The sequence below is a fragment of the Mesoplodon bidens genome (assembly GCF_964165515.1).
Source record: "Mesoplodon bidens genome assembly, chromosome: 10".
In the NCBI taxonomy this organism is placed as follows: domain Eukaryota; kingdom Metazoa; phylum Chordata; class Mammalia; order Artiodactyla; family Ziphiidae; genus Mesoplodon; species Mesoplodon bidens.
In genome coordinates, this window is record NC_138172.1 from 63,642,314 (window position 1) to 63,659,912 (window position 17,599).

At 36.9% G+C, this 17,599-nt stretch overlaps 1 protein-coding gene across 6 annotated transcripts in view; it reads left to right on the top strand.

Moving 5' to 3' along the window:
* Nucleotides 1–276: 276 nt before the first annotated feature.
* HMGCLL1 (3-hydroxy-3-methylglutaryl-CoA lyase like 1) overlaps nucleotides 277–17,599 on the top strand; it is a gene marked incomplete at both ends in the record, with an annotated part of 135,467 nt that continues 118,144 nt past the window's right edge. For all 6 annotated transcript variants that reach the window (XM_081246481.1, XM_081246483.1, XM_081246482.1 and 3 more), the window contains one exon: nucleotides 277–384. In XM_081246481.1, coding sequence (XP_081102607.1) covers nucleotides 277–384 — 108 coding nt within the window. The remainder of the gene's footprint in view (nucleotides 385–17,599) is intronic.

The window sequence follows — 17,599 nt, forward strand, 5'->3', positions numbered from 1 at the left end:
CGTGCTGGGTGCAGTGCGGCAGGCGCGCCATGCTGGGAATATCTCCTCCGCGCTTCGGCTCCGGGTGGCCCGCGTGCGCGCAGGTGTCTCCCGGGCGCCCTGCTCTGTGCGCTCTCGGCTTGGCGCCGCCGCAGTACACAGAGCGGGGCCGGGCTCAGCGCGCGCGGGAGGCGGAAGGCGCGCTCGGGGGCCGGCGCGGGACCGCAGCGCGCGCCCGGCCCGCATCCCTCTCTTCCCCGCTCTCTCCCATCGCCTACAGCCGCCCCGGACCTGGCCATGGGGAACATGCCATCCGCGGTGAAGCACTGCCTCAGCTACCAACAACTTCTCCGGGAGCATCTCTGGATCGGGGATTCAGTGGCAGGGGCGTTCGAGCCCGCGCAGGTACCACCTCGCGGCCCAGGGGGTCCCCACCCTCTCCCGTCATCCCGCAGGCCTCCTCTCCCCTTCTTGTGTAGCCTCTCACCCCGGGCCCTTCCTGCGACAGTTCTGTAATATCAAACCTCACCCCTTAAAAGGTTTCCCATCATCTCTCTGGGGTGAATTGCAGACCAGCCCCTGCAGTTCGGACCCACTAAAATCCCTATCTTGGCCACGTGCAGGTCGCCTAAAGGAAACTGTTCCTTCTCTGTGTTTCCCTTGGAAGGGATGAGTCATAATATACAGCACTCCTCCAAGGATAGCGCCCTTCTTTTCAGTTCTCTCCTGATTATTGTGTGACAAAGACGACGAATTCGTCAGAATATGAGGCGGAAAAAGGAACAAAGCCAACACAGAAGGTTGGGAAAACACGGTGGGATGAAATCATCCGTCATATCATTAATTATCTCTAATGTATTTATGCTTCAACACACTTGAACAAGCTGGGGGAAAATGGTAAATAACAGCGATTTCAGTCCAAAATGTATTCCCATGTGATTCCTGAAAGCCCATTTTAAGACAATTATTAGGCAAGTGAGTAGTATCCACATACTTGTGATTTAATGCACTCTCAACCTGAAAGGGCAAGTAAATGAAGAAAATCTATATAAAGAAATTGACTTTTCCCTTAAAAGAGCTTAAAATTTAAAGTTTCACAAAGGAATAACAGTGATAATTGTTAAGTGAATGTGAAAACGTGGGAAAAGGGAGGGAGACTCAGGGTTTAGCTATTATTTTTTCGCATTTTGGTGGATACAAAAATGTTTATTCCTGATTCATCTATGTACAAAATAATAACTTGTATTAAGTATAATATTTTAGTGGGTAAGCATAATTTAAGTTTGTGTTTTTAAATCAACTATTCTAATATTAGGCATCCATTTTTCTATAGTTTTATACTTAGTGTATTTTCAGTTCAATGTGTCAATATGTGGCATTGTAATTTTAGTTCTACAGATTGGAGTTCAGCGTTTGTGGATTCTCTAAAGGATACTTTGCTCCTCATTACTTAAAAGATGGCCCTGGTCCTCTGACTCAGACTGTTGCTGACAATCCAGAAAGGGAAAATAATTCTTTATCTTCCTGTATGTTCTCTTGTCTTCTATTTAATTTTCCTGCCTTCTCATTTGATCTTTGTATTATAAAGATAATATAACCTTCATATTCACTCTGTTACAGAATCAGGAATCCTTACCTTCCAGTCCCGAAGCCTGAGACTTTATATGACTTTTGTTGCTGGGTTAATATTATTTTTCTCTCCCGCGACCCCCATATTCTGATTTTGCGGGCTTTGGGGAACATGACAAAGGCTAGACTGCTAGGTGAGGATGTCTACTTTGCCTTGTAGGGATGTAGAAACAGGGTAATTGAAAATGACTAGGATAAAAAAAGAAAGAAAATGACTAGGATGACTGATCTAGGAATGCGGGGAATAGGGTTTTTGGACATTTCATCAGCCTAATAAAGACTTTTTGTTCCTTTTTGGAGAAATAGCAATACATTCTCCAAATATTGTCATTTTAACCCTGGACTGCTTTAGTGAGAAACTCCTATTTATTCCTCAGACACAGCTTAAATATCACTTCTTTTGACCAACCATTTTCTCTTTCCAGAGTTGCTAGCCTTTTTCTGTGCTCTCATGGCATTTTATGTATAGTTTTGTTTTAGTTCCAGTGTTGTGAAATGGTAATGTTTTAGGTCATGTCCTATTGAATTCACAGCAGCAGTGAAACTGCACTCTGAAATTTACCTTCTACTTTGGCTTGTGTTTAACAACATTGTTGCTGCTTTAAGCCCTACCTCTCTGGTTCCTCAGGCTAGAACCAGACTGGCTCAGGGGTAAATCTTCAGATTCCTCATGACTTTTTATCCACACTCACAGTTCCTGTTACTATTAGTATACCCATGTCTTCCAGATTCATATTACCATCTCTCTCTTAAGCTCCAGTCCTGATTGTTCACCTGCTCACCTGACATCATCACTTGGGTATCTCAAAAGTAATTCAAACCCAACATTTGCAAAATCGGATTCACATTCTTCCTCCCCTTCCAACCCCAGACATTCTCTAGAATTTCCTATCACAGGGTATGCCATTGCAATTCATTCAGCCCTGGAAGCACAAACCAAGGGCTCCTTTCCTTCTTTCCCCCATATCCAAAGTATCACTAAGTCCTGCACTTTTACCTCGAATTTCTCACAGATCCATCTGTTTTTCCAACTCTGCTGCTGCTATCAATTTTAAAGTGGCATTCTCTCTCCAATGAGCTACTAGACTCTTGCGATCCTTCAACCCATTGTTTCTACAGCTATCTGGGAGAAGTTCTCTGTTTCGCACAGAATCATGCTATTCTCCCGTTTCACAACCTTCTGTGAATTCTCATTGCTTTAGGAATGAGTAGCAAGCAAAATCTTTAATGTGTTCTTGGAAGCCTCAGGTGATCTCTTCATTGCATCTCTCTGCAGCATCCTCTTAAGCTATGTTCCCTTATCCTTGCCACTGTGTCCTTTTCTTTGAGTTTTCCAATCATCTTTCCTCTGGAAACATGATCTTTACCTGTTTTCTTCTCTGATAGGAACTCTTTTCAAATAACTAACCTTGAGATCTTAACTCAAATATTGCTTCCTCATGAAATCTTTCCCAGACTCTCAAGGCAAGCATTTCTTGTTATCTTACTGTTTGCACTGTTCATTACAAATAATATGAATTTTACATTTATTATTGTGATCATTTTATGTTTAATTCCCTACTGGACCCTAAGTGTCATAAAAGTAAGGAAAATTCCACCACAAAATCCTCAGCAATGAACAAAATGTCTGATTAGTTTTTAATGGCCAATGAATACTTGTTGAATGAACAAATGAATGGATGTTTTTCTTTCTAGGTCATAAGCATCTCAGATTTATGGGGAACGTGAAATCCTTCATAGCACTTTTCAGGGTCCAAAACAATGATTGGCACATTGTAGTAAAATGCTAACTATTTGTTATGTGAATGCCAAAGTGATGAGAATTAAGACAGGTGTCAATAAAGTTTGGTCTTAGTGCTGTTAGATGGGTATTATTACTGTTTGTGTTTAACCTTTTTTTATTGAACTATAGTTGATTTATAATGTTGTGTTAGTTTCCGGTGTACAGCAAAGTGATTCAGTTACACATACACATATGTATATGTATCTATTCTTTTTCAGATTATTTTCCAATTTAGGTTATTAAAAGATATTGAATATAGTTTCCTGTGCTATACAGTAAGACCTTGTTGTTTATCTATTTTATATATAGTGGATTGTATTTGCTAATCCCAAGATCCTAATTTATCCCTCACCTTGCTTTCCCCTTTGGTAACTGTAAGATTATTTTCTATGCCTATGAGTCTATTTCTGTTTTGTAAATAAGTTCATTTGTATCTCTTTTTTTTTAGATTCCACATATAAGTGATAGCATGTGATATTTGTCTTTTTCTGACTTACTTCACTTAGTATGATAATCTCCAGCTCCATGCATGTTGCTGCAAATAGCATTATTTCATTCTTTTTAATGGTGGAGTAATATTCCGTTGTATATATGTACCACATCTTCTTTATCCATTCATCTGTCGATGGACGTTTGGGTTGTGTGTTATCTTTTTATCTTATAGAATCTAGTCATGCTTTGTTGGAGAAAGAGTTGAAAATGGATTCTGGAAGCTGTTAAAAGATGCACAGAGCTTAACTGTTTCTCCACTGTTAAATCTGGCAGAGGGAATCATGGGCAGGACCCCTAAGTTTTGAAATAATTTGGCTGCAGTTGGGACAGACAGAGTGCTCTATTTTGAAAGAATACTGTGCTCATCAATAGAAAGATTCAAAACCTTGCCCTTTTTCTGCTACCAATATATTATTAAGATAAAATTAAATATTGTGTATGTGTGTGTAAGTACAAATATACACATTTGAAGTTTAGCAATTTATTACCAAATATAAAATGGGTCAATGTGAATTAAAGGCTTGCACTACCACAGCTCCACTAATTAAATTCTTTAGTTCTCTTCCTCTCTCTCTCTTTTTTTTTTTATCTAATGGCATTGGGTTTTCAGATTTCCTTAATAGACCAGGAGGTTAAAATTGATCCTTCTATGGTTCAAGCTATCTCTTAGGGCCTGTTTTATTTTCTATATTTGTCTCGGTTAAAATGGATATGATGAATCTGGCTTAACTGGTGGTTTAAAGTTTGGATTAAAATTTAGGTTCCCTGTAAAGTAGTCCTTCTTTGATTTCCAAGTGCTGCTTAAGGAGTAGCTAAATATCTTCATGTATTAATACCCCATTACAGCAATAAAATTCCTAAGGACCTAAATTCTATCATAAACAACACTTAAAATATATTAGTTTTTTAAAGACAAAATTGTAGATTTTGTGAGATTAAATTTATAGTTATTTTACATTATATCCTGATCCTTTAAGTTACATTTGCTGTCAGCAAATATTATGATTCCAAGTATTTAGTGTTAAACTATCTCTTGAATTTAATTGGAATGTATAATATTTTTGCTTAAATTTAATTAAAAGATTAAAGTACCTATATGCTTTTCAGTTTACAACTCTGAAGCTGTTAGTACGTTTACAAAATACCCTAGAGTGAGTGGGGAGGAATTTTCAGAAAGGAACCAAACTACCATTTCCACTGTTTGTTTTCTGTTTGTCTCAGGTGTTCTTTTGTCCTTTATTGCCCTGTTTCTCTTTTTTATGACTTCTTTTGAAATTATGTAAATTTTAAAACTCATTTTTCCCTTGGGTTGGCTTGTTAGTTATGTACTGTTTTTTATGGTACTGGTAGTTGCTACCTATAAGAGGTCAACGTACAACCTTGACTTATTAAAATATTATATAAATTAGTTCTATTGCAACTTATTAAAAATATGATAATTTAACTCCCTTTACTGCCTTCACTTTCTATATTGTTGTTGTATATATTAATTTTCTATAAGGTATATTTGTAATATGTATTTATAGTCAATATACATTTATATCTATGCACATATTTCCACTTTTCTTTGCTCTTTTTGCTTTCTTCATCTCCATTCTTTCATCTGAAATTATTTCCCTTCAACTAGAAATATTTGCTTTAATATTTTCTTTAGTAAAAATCTGGTGGTGATAATTTCTTTCAGTTTTTCTTTGCTGAATTACATTTATGTATATACATGTTCAATGTGCATAAATGTAATGAATATTGAGTATAAATATATGTTCCATGTAAATAATTAGAATACATGACATGACAGCAGTATGAAATGCAGATTTCTCAACAGGTAAAATGGAAACCAGAGACAAACCAGAGGGAAATCAGCTGTTAGTTTTACTTTTAGTTCTTTGATGATAATATATCTTCCATTCTCTTCTTGTTATCTTTGGTTTCCAACAGTATGACTATGATGAGTCTACAGGTAGTTTCTTTATATCTGATAATGGTTCATAGCACTTCTTGAATCTTGATGCTTGTTGGCTTCCATATGTTTTGGAAATCTTTCAATCAATTCTCTTCAACTATTGCTTCTGTTTCTTTTTTAACCACCTTCCAACTTGGACCTATAGCTTGAAGAATCTTAGACTGTTCCTTGTGACCCATTTATTTCTTATACCCATTTTTTGTATTTTTTAATCTTTTTTTCTCACCATGTTCAGTCTGAATATTTTTTTCTCACCTATGCCATTTCAGTAATACCCTCTTTAGCTTTGTTTAATTTGCTGCTGATTTAATGCTAGTTCTTAATTTTAGTTATATTTTTGAATTAATGGACTTCTATATGGTTTTTAAAACCAATTTTTAACTCTCTGCCACAATTCTCCATCTTATCAAGAATTCTTGAATACTTATCAGTTATTTTAAGTTCCATGTCTGGTAACTCCAATATTCAGATCTCCAGTGGGTCTCTTTCATGTATCTTTCCTCTTGCAATGCCTACTAATTTTTCAGTTTAGTTTAGACACCTGTTATGAAAATGTTATCGACATAATTTGAGGCTCTGAGTCATACTGTCCTCCAGAGATGATTACCTTCCCCCACTTCCTTTTGCCCACCCTCTACACCCTGCCTCTGGCAACCACCAGTCTGTTTTCTGTATTTAATTTTTTTTTTAAGATTTCACATATAAGTACTTGTCTCTTTCTGTGTGACTTATTTTGCTTAGCATAATACCCTCAGGGTCCATCAGGTAACAAATGGCATGATTTCCTTCTTTTTATGACTGAATAATATGTCTTTGTGTAGATATATACACCATATTTTCTTTATCCATTCATCTGTCAATGGGTACTTGGGTTGTTTTCATGTCTTGGCTGTTGCAGAGTGCTGCAATGAACATGGGGGTGCAGATATCTGTTCAAGACAATGATTTCCTTCCCTTGGGTTAAATAGCTAGAAGCAGAATTGCTGAATCATATGATAGTTTTATTTTTAATTTTTTTAGAAACCTTCATGCTGTTTTCCATAGTGGCTGCACCAATTTACATTCCCATTGCACAAGGGTTCCCTTTTCTCCACATCCTCACCAACACTTATTTCTTGTCATTTTGGTAATAGCCATTCTGATGGGTGTGAGGTGCAGGAAGGGTTGATTATCTTTTGCTTCTAACAGGCAATAAGTGCAAGGGTATCTTACCTTAAGCCAATCAGATGTTTAGCTGATTCAAGGCTGGACCTACTTCATTTGTGAGGGCTTGTCTTTTCTCTTCACGCTTACTTTTATTTTGTTGCTCTCCAGGGGTTCTAACTAAAAGCCTAGAGTGTTTACCAGAATGTATTCTCCTTGTTGAACCTGAACTCAAAAATATTTCCTCCCCAACTTCTAAGACTCCTGGAAGCTCTGATGCTCTTCTCAGCTTCTCATCTGATTGCATAGAATTAGCGAATGCCTCAAGAGGAAAGTTCATGCTGAATTTTGGTATCAACCCTCTGTGTTTTTCTTCTGCGAGTATCTTGGCCACTGAAGTACACCCTCCCTTGGAGACTCCTAAGACTATCAAACAAGTGTTTTTCACTAATATTTTCACCAGATTTTCTGGTTCTCTGTGAGAAGTTTGTTCTGAACAAGTTAGTTAAAAAATTACTAATATAACAGGGGAAATATTAAAAAAAACTATTTTGTAATATAATTGGAGTTGAAAAAATATATTCATTTACCATATTACAAAACTTTTGAAGTGGTTACATTCCAGGTAATATGCAAACTGTTGAGAGTAACAATTTGTGTATTTATTTTTCAAGCTTTATTGAAATATAATTGACATATAACATTGTGTAAGTTTAAGGTATACACATTTGATACATTCATATATTGCAAAATGATTGTCACCATAGCATTGGCTAACATCTGCATCTCATCACATAATTACCATTTCTTTTTTGTGCTGAGACCATTTAAGATTTACTCTCTTAGCAGCTTTCAAGGATATAATATATTATTAGCTGTGGTGTTAATCACTATGCTGTGCCTTAGATTCCTAGAACTTATTCATCTTATAGCTTGAACTTTGTATAGAGTAACAATTTAAAGTCGAAAAATTGAATTAAAAGATTGGCTGCTTCATGAAAAATAATATTTTACAGAAAAACTGACATAATGATTTTCACTATAAGTAAAAATTGTGACAGATATTTTTTAAAGATAAAAATTAATATGCTGCCTAAATTAAGTATCTTGTTTTGGGGAAACAGTATGCTATTTACTCCCTCCTTATGTGTGACAAAATTCAATAAAATTTGTTAAATGAATGAATGAATCAATGAGTGATTAAATTTACAGTATTTTATCTCTATTGATATGAGATTATTTTGGATCTTTCTATTTAATGACCCTGAAGTGGGTAAAAACATTTTCTTCTTATTATTAACCTTTTCTTTACAATGCTGTCTTTCGCTTTGTCTTGATTCGTTTCTGGTTCATATTCAATATGCATTGGGCACTTCCTAACTGCTTTACATGCCATAACTCAATCCCCATAACAATCCATTTTATAGGTTTAGTAACTGGGATATAGAAACATTAAATAATTTGTTCATGGTCAGTAGTTGATGATCTAGGAATTGAATTCAGTCAGCTGAGGTTCCAGAGCTCCCAGTTTTCACCACTATACCAGTGCTTCCTGACCTTTCTGGTGATAGGAGTCAATGGAGGTGTTTATTAAATGTGCTAGAAATTCAGATTCAGTAGCTCTGTGTTGGAGCCCAGCTCTCACTGTTTTTGCTTCACCTACCTTTTGGGAAATGCTGGACTGAGTGATGCTGCTGCCCCTTCATCCCTGTATCTTCTGTCAAAGGGTGAGCTGTAGGCTCATGTTTCCTCTAATCTGTCTTCTGAGAGCTCCTGGCTCCAGCCCATGAAAGGCTCCTATGAGTTTTGACTTCCCTTCTCTCCTCTTTGAAGGTGAGACTAGAGTTCTTCCTGGAATAGAATTGCATTGGATGCATAAGGAAAAACAACTTGGTTTCCAATAAATTTCCTGTTCCCTCCCATCTCCAATACTTTCTGTCCTTGGATTTCTGTTAGCTCCTCTCTTCCTTGCTTTCTCTCCTTCCAGCTGGCTTTCACATCCTTTCCTCCCCTTGCCCTGTGTGCTTGTTTTTTTCATTAGCTCTAAACTCCTCCAAGTCTTCTGGCTTCCTTTCTGCTTATTCACCCTGGGCTGTAACTTTCCCTGACCCTTTCTTCTTTCCTCATTTTCCTCTTCCAAGTTTAGCTTTTATTTTTGTTTCTTTTCATTTTCCCTCATCAACCAAGGGGCTAGACTGTGCAGACCCATAACTTGATGGGTCACTTTTATGGAGCAGATGGTATTTAAAAGAGATCGTACAAACTCATATATGTGGGGAATATCATTTTAGCAGAAATTCTGATTCGAAAGTGTTGTCCAGCCTGCTTGAAGATCTCACAGTAAAAGCAACACAAGAAAAAAATTTTCCTGGTCTCGTGATTGTTAGTTTAAGTAGGAGATGCAAATTTGCTGCTACACAGGTGAGCCATATTTAACCTCTGGAAATGTTTTGTTTGGTCAAGACTACACTAAAAAGATAAGTACATATGAATGCCTTAAACAGGATTTGTACTCTTTACTCATATACTAGCTACCTTGGGCACCCAGGTTATCTTCCTGTGCATGTGGATATTTGATTCTGTGGTCCTTACTGGACAATTACATGGGGATGCTTTAATGAGACCATCCAGGACATTTCTAAACATTGGCATATTTTCCAACAGGGTAGAGTGTAATCGTAATCATTCAGCAGGAAGCAAGTTGTCTTTAAATTACAGGAGTTTGCCATTTTTCCCTTTGGGACCATCTTCCTTTTCATAGTGATCAGAATTCATTCCTAAATGAAGGCTCAGGTGTTTGGGGATTTCTTCCCCTGGATCGAACCAGGAGCCAATGTTTATGTTCTTTTCTCATAGAAAATAAATATTGATCACCAGATATTATTCCTAAACACATTCATTCTGAAATTAGGCTGATTTTTACTTGAATTTTACTGGAGGATAATTTTAAAAGTTATTCACGTTCCTAGAGGTATATTTTGGACTTTTTTTTTCATGTAATTTATGTAAAAGCCAAGATTAGCAAGAATGGAAAAGCTCTCTGAAAAATATAAAACTTATGTGAAAGCTGTTGTTTCTAGGTAGTGATGAAGGGGCTGGAGCTGTGAGTTGCAATCATGCTCTAGAAAGGAGGAGCTGACACTTCTCCGCCTGCTCCAGGGAGGGGAAGAGCTGTACCCTGGCCCTGACTCTTGCTGGGTGGTGAGGATGCTGTGGGGCAGGAGGGCCAAATGTCACATGGGAGGTAGAACCACTGGAGATTCTGTCCCAGGGGTGCAGCCCAGGCCACATTTTCATTCTTCATTGCTGTGCTCCTCTGAAAGCTCATTTCTTGGCTTTGCTTTTTATTTGGATCACTTCCCCTCACTCCCTACCCCCCACAATCCTTTCTTGCAGTTCAGTTAAACACAAGCTTGTACATTTATTCTAATTCAGGGCCGGGGGAGTTAATGATGATGATTTTAGTCTATGTGGTAAATATATATGTGTATGAATATAAAATATCAATCCAGGGCTTCCCTGGTGGCGCAGTGGTTGAGAGTCCGCCTGCCGATGCAGGGGACACGGGTTCGTGCCCCTATCCCGGAAGATCCCACATGCCGCGCAGCGGCTGGGCCCGCGAGCCATGGCCGCGGAGCCTGTGTGTCCAGAGCCTGTGCTCCGCAACGGGAGAGGCCACAGCAGTGAGAGGCCCGCGTACAGAAAAAAAAAAAAAAAAAAAAAAAAAAAAAAAAAAATATCAATCTGTATCTGTATCTGTGTTTATCAATCTGTAGCTGCATCAACTACCTATCTATCTGTCATTCATATATCATCTCTCTCTCCCTCTCTCTCTATCATCCATCCATCTATCAATCAATCTATATATCTATCATCAATCTATTATCTATCATCTATCTATCTATCATATACCTAAGCTACTCTCTTACAAGAAAAAAATAATTTAAAGGTCCCTAATGATAAATATTGTCTTAACTATATCTATCACCTGTCATCTATCTATTTTTCTTTCTTTCTTTCTTTCTTTCTTTTTCTTTCTTTCTTTCTTTCTTTCACCCATCTGTCATTTACCTATTTATCTATCATCTTTCATCCATCCATCCATCAATAAATCAATCTACCTATCATCCATCTAACATCTATCTGTCATCCATCAAGCAATCGATCAATCAATGTATCTATCTATGTATGTATCTATTTTTCATATATCTAATCTTTTACAAAAGTAATAATTTAAAGATCCCTAATTTTAAAAAGTGCCTTATTATTACTTTCATACTTGATTTGAAGATGGATACTCGCCTTTTACTTGTGGTGAAACTTTTCTTTATAAGTATTTCTCTGTGTTCTTCACTGCTGCCCCTGCCAACCCCAGTTCTTGAATACTGCTCGGTGGACCCATGTTTGTTTTCTGCATTGAAGCCCAGTTCCTTCCCAAAGATGGTTGAGTAGGTAGAAACATCTCTTTAGTAAATATGTAATATTTGCAGTGCTAGACTGAGGTCTTCTCAAGGAGTGAAACTATGTTTTATTTACCTTTTCTGTTATCCAGAAGTCTTAAGTACTTAGATCCTGGTAAATGTTTGCAGAATAAATTAGTTTGGATACGATAAGAATTCATTCATAGAGTAAACTTCAGCTGATTTAAGCCACATTCATTGACTTTCTAATTGGCAAAAATATGTGTTTAATTATATCAAAGTTATTATTTTTGTAAACAAGAATTAGTAGCTTTCACTCTTATTTATTATTTTTGTATTGGAATAGAATGTCTGTTTTTTAAATTCATGTGTTCATTTTGGAAGTTTGAAAGTCAATTTTTTTCTTTCATGGCTATCAGCTATCATTGTAAAGGTCACAAAAAAAAAGTAGAATCTAGCTTTTCGTGCACTTTCCATTTTTTTAGGTTAATCCACACAGCATATGATATGCATATTCTCGTAACTCCATTTTACGGGAGAAGGAGTAGAGACGTCGTGGGGTATAATGATACCCTCAGGGTGATGCAGCTTCTCTGTTGCAGTGTGTAAGCTATGGTCTCCGGTGTTGGATTCAGCATTTGGTCTGAGTATCCCACTGATAGCACATCAAATGTCACCCTACGCTTGCAACTTTCCAAGTCATGCTTTCTTGCATTTGTGAAGTAGGGAAATGCGGATGGAAGGAAACTTCAACTAGAGAAAAATGTCTTTAATATAAGTTCCACACTGTGAAATCAACCTTTCAGAAAGTCTTTTTGGTGAACTTTATTAACAACTGATGGGGTCTAGGAAGCTTGGAAGACAAGAAGGCAGGAAACTCCAAAGAGGACATGTCTGTCAGACGTCTTTCCTTCTGGGGTTTCCTTCCAGATGGATCTTGAAGGAAGTGAAGGGGCTCTCTGCCACTACTTTTGCATGTCTGTAACCCACTGGATGTGCAGAGTTTGGCATCCACTTTTTAAATTCTTTCCTCAATCTATATTTATTTCACTGTGAAATAGAAGCCGATCATAGCTGAATGTTGAAGTCAAAATAGGAATCTTATTTTAGTTAGACACAATTTCTACTTTCTGAGAATTTTTACAGAGGGATCAAGGATTCTCTGATTTTTAAAATGCTATGTCACCGTTCAAAACTTGCGTTTTGCAGAAAGCTGTGGACCTGATCACACATAAAAGCTGAGGGCAATTTGGAATTCTCTTTGCCTAGATTTTAGGGGTGCGTCTAGAAAACATTTGCAGGACCTGTGGAGAACCAGATGGAGTGATTCAGAGGTTCAGTCGTGAATGTCTGCTGTCACTTAGTTCCCATTCCCGTATGACAAGATTTTAATATTTAATTCACTGTAATTCTGCTGAGTGTATGCTCTAGGAAATGTTGAAGGGAAAACTTGAGCTAAAGGAGATGGAACAGAAGCTTGCATAAACACTCACCTCTAGAGAGCTCGATCTCTTAAATCTATTTGCTCTCCGAAGCATTGTATAGATGCTGACCTTTTCATGGGAATGCCATAGTGATAACTGGTTATTATTTAGGGGCAGGAGTATTATTTTAGCATACTTGCAATAGATTTGTAACTGGCTTATTGCATGGGACAAATTTAAGAATATATGAGAGACATAATATTATGCTAATTGTTAATAGAATATTATTAATGAGTTTAGGAAATTATATGAAGAAGATGATGATACCACCAACCACTCTTTTTTTAAAAATTTATTTTATTGAACTATTCTTTTTTTTATTTTTTAATAAATGTATTTATTTATTTATTTTTTAACATCTTTATTGGAGTATAATTGCTTTACAATGGTGTGTTACTTTCTGCTTTACAACAAAGTGAATCAGTTATACATATACATATGTTCCCATATCTCTTCGCTCTTGCATCTCCCTCCCTCTCACCCTCCCTATCCCACCCCTCTAGGTGGTCACAAACCACCTAGCTGATCTCCCTGTGCCATGTGGCTGCTTCCCACTAGGTATCCACCCTACTTTTGGTATTTGTATGGAAACACAAAAGACCCCAAATAGCCAAAGCAATCTTGAGAATGAAAAATGGAGCTGGAGGAATCAGGCTCCCTGACTTCAGACTATACTACAAAGCTACAGTAATCAAGACTGTATTGTACTGGCACAAAATAAGAAATATGGATCAATGGAACAGGATAGAAAGCCCTGAGATAAACCCACTCACATATGGTCACCTTATCTTTGATAAAGGAGGCAAGAATATATACAGTGGAGAAGATAGCCTCTTCAATACGCAGTGCTGGGAAAATTGGACAGGTACATGTAAAAGTATGAAATTAGAACACTCCCTAACACCATACTCAAAAATAAACTCAAAATGGATTAAAGACCTAAATGTAAGGCCAGACACTATAAAACTCTTAGAGGAAAACATAGGTATTGAACTATTCTTGATTTACAATGTTATGTTAATTTCTGCTGTACAGCAAAGTGATTCAGTTATACATATATATTTTTTTCATATTCTTTTCCATAATGGTTTACCACGGGATATTGAATATAGTTCCCTGTGCTATATAGTAGAACCTTGTTGTTTATCCATTCTATATGTAAAAGCTTGCATCTGCTAATCCAAACCTCCCACTCCATCCCTCCCCCACCCCCCTTCCCCCTTGTCAACCACAAGTCTGTTCTCTATGCCTGTGAGTCTGTTTCTGTTTCATAGGTAGATTCATTCATGTCATATTTTAGATTCCACATGTAAGTGATATCATATATTTGTCTTTCTCCATCGGACTTACTTCACTTCATATGATAATCTCTAGGTCCATCCATGTTGCTGCGAATGGCATTATTTCATCCTTTTTATGGCCAAGTAATATTCCATTGTATATATGTGCCACATCTTCTTTATCCATTCATTTTTCAGTGGACATTTGGGCACCAAACACTCTTTATCAGCAAAGTTTGCTAAGGAATTTACATACTTTCTGAACTCTTATAGTCCTGCAAAGAAGGTCCAGTGATTTCCATTTTTAATATGAGGAAAAGGAATGAATAATATTTACTTTCTCCAGGCCAAGTACCTGGTAGCGGCACTGGATTTGAATCTGTGTAATGTTCCAAAGCCTGTATTTCTTCACAACATCACATCAGTCAATTGAACAGTAGGAACTTCAGTTACAGGAAAATTATTTTGTACTCATTTGTTTAATGTGTTTTCTTTTCAACATATTAATAAAGTTCTAGCTTAATCTATCACCTCAGTTGGTTACAAATGGCTTAGGATGATATAGCTTAGCTTTGAACTGTAGTTTATTTTGAGATCCAGCATTTAAAGCCTGAGGTGGATGGACCTGAATAAATCACTCTTCTTCAAAGACAAGTTATTCAGATTTTTTATGAGGATTCCAAAGACTTTTGTGACTTTTCATGATCTCCTCCTTTCACTCTGATCTACCAGCAGCCTTCTCTTTCTCCTGAGCTCAGGTTAATAGTTTTACAGGATATTTCTGAGACATGCATCCTTCCTTAGTTTTTTAGTAAGTAGGTCAAATGAGCAAGTACCATCATATCAAAAAGGTCAGATTTATTTAAAATGTATTGTTGCCTATATACCAAATATTGTGTATGCAGACTTCATATACATATTGAAAGTTCTTGGATAACTTCTGTCAGAAAAATCTATTTACTTTAACTGTTGAATCTTTATTCTTTTTTTTCCCCAGTGGCCATCCAAGACCATAGTGTGTAGAGAAAAGGCATACTACAATGCAACAAAACAAAAAAGCAAAAAACAACTCAGTGACCTAACATATTCTGAAGTACTCTTGTCAGGTTAATAATATTTTTTATTAATAAGACATGGGTTGCTTGAAGCATAGAATATGATAATTTTCTGTCATTTGTCAAAGCAGTTGTTCTAATGCCAAGAATGTGCCCTCAGGAGAAGGACTTCAGTATCTTCCATTTGAGAAACTCAGCCTGAGTAACTCAGGAACCAGACCCAGGCACGTTAGGACTGAACACGAGTTAGGACTGAACACTCTCACACTGCGCTTTCCTGCAATTTTGCTATCCTTGCATTACTGCTCAACGTTTCTCAAACCTGGGCTGGGAGTGCAGGTTGGTGAGGGGTTAGGAGCTCCCATGGCCCCTTCCCCTCTACGTGGGGCTGCCTCGGTTCCAGGGGTGCTCAGGCTTGGAGGCTGCACCATCCACCTCTGGGGAAGCTGCAAGTCCCTGGATAGTTGATGCCACTTTTCTTTTTCCTAAAAGCAAGTGTGAAAGACAAGCAACTCCTTCTCAAACTTGGGAAGGAGAAGACAAAGACGATCCTTGTCATTCATTTTGTGTGAACTCCTATTTAGCTATCAATAGTTTTAATGAAGCCACATGTAAAACTTGGTATCAAATGATTTAACTAGTCAAGCTACATGTAATAACCATCTTCTGTTTTCAGATTCATAGTATTGTTGGAGGTATTTTCTGTTGAACAGTAGGGACAGTAAAAAGTGAATGCTGAGAACTCTTATTTTTTTATTGAAATATAGTTGATTTACAATGTTGTGTTAATTTCTGCTGTGCAGCAAAGTGATTCAGTTATACATATATATACATTCTTTTTAAATATTCTTTTCATTATGGTTTATCACAGGATATTGAATACAGTTCCCCGTGTTATACAGTAGGACTTTGTTTATCCATGTTTATCCATTTTATATATAAAAGCTTACATCTGCTAACCCCAACCTCTCACTCCATCCCTTCCCCAACCCCCTCCCCCTTGGCAGCCACAAGTCTGTTCTGAGAGCTCTTTTAGAGAGTTTAAAATAATTAAACTGAACTGAGACATGCTATAACATAATGATATCTTATTAATTTCCAGGAAGGAAAAGTGTGAAAAAATTGAATATGTGCCTAATCATTAGTAAAATATATAAATGTCATATACCATAGAAATCACAGGAATTGAAAGTCAGAAAAACTGAACAGATTCTTTACAGTTTTGCTGTTTGTATTACTGTCGAGGCAGAGTGTAATCATATTCAGTTTAGAGGCTGTGTGTTTTATTTTTTCCATTTTGGCTTTAACATCCCTGCCAGCATATATCAATATTTTCCTAGAACATGAGTTTATAATTTACTAGTTATTATTAGCTAAAAATTTGAATACTTTTCAAGTGTTGATAAATTTTAGTTGCTCTAATTTTCATGAAGGCAAAAATTTATGGCTCATGAACTAGTTCTTGTAAAAAAAAAAATATATATATGTATATATATAAATATATCTATATCTATCTATATCTATATCTATATCTATCTATCTATCTATATCTATATCTATCTATCTATCTATCTATATATATATATATATATATCTCAACTTGTGCATGAAAGAGACACCATCCGTATCCAAATATGTCTGCAAGTGCATGGATGTAGGTCTTCAAGTATGTAGGTTTATGTCTATGAATATAAATGAGTATATATTTATTACTGTTGGGTGAATGGGAATATATCAAAGCATAAATTTTGGAGTTAGAGCACTTGGGGAAATTCTGACCTGGGGTAGTTGAGGACATTGTATATGAGATTGATATGATAAGAGCTGAGAGGAACCCCTGAAAAGTGGGCGTGTAGGACAAGGTGTTCATTAGGATAGAATCTTCCACAATGCAGCTCTGTTTGTCCTGCCTGCCTTGTAGTTGACTGCTTAGCCTGTTCTGCTCTCATTTTTGAGGGTCCTTGAGACTTCAATATATTATCTCAAATAAGTTTTCAAATGACCATTTTAAGTTATTAGATTTGTAGTATGTGACTTTGGACACTTATGACTGCTAACTGAACCCACCTAAGGTTTGAGGTCCCAGCCCCTTCCCTCCACAAGGACTAAAAGGAGACCCCTTGAGGGCAGGTGGCCTGGTGGTAGGGGCAGCAGATCCTGAGGCCTTTTCTGAACAACCATCTTTCATTCTCTCAAACTACCCAGCATTAAAATAGTTTCTGTGTGTGTATGTTTCTTTTAGTGATCTCTAATATACGTAGATGTTCCTGTTATTGGTATTTATAAAATACCACTGGACATTTAAAGAGGGATAAAAAAATGTTTAAATGATTTGTGAACTTTGTAAAGAGATATTATAGAATTGTTTGA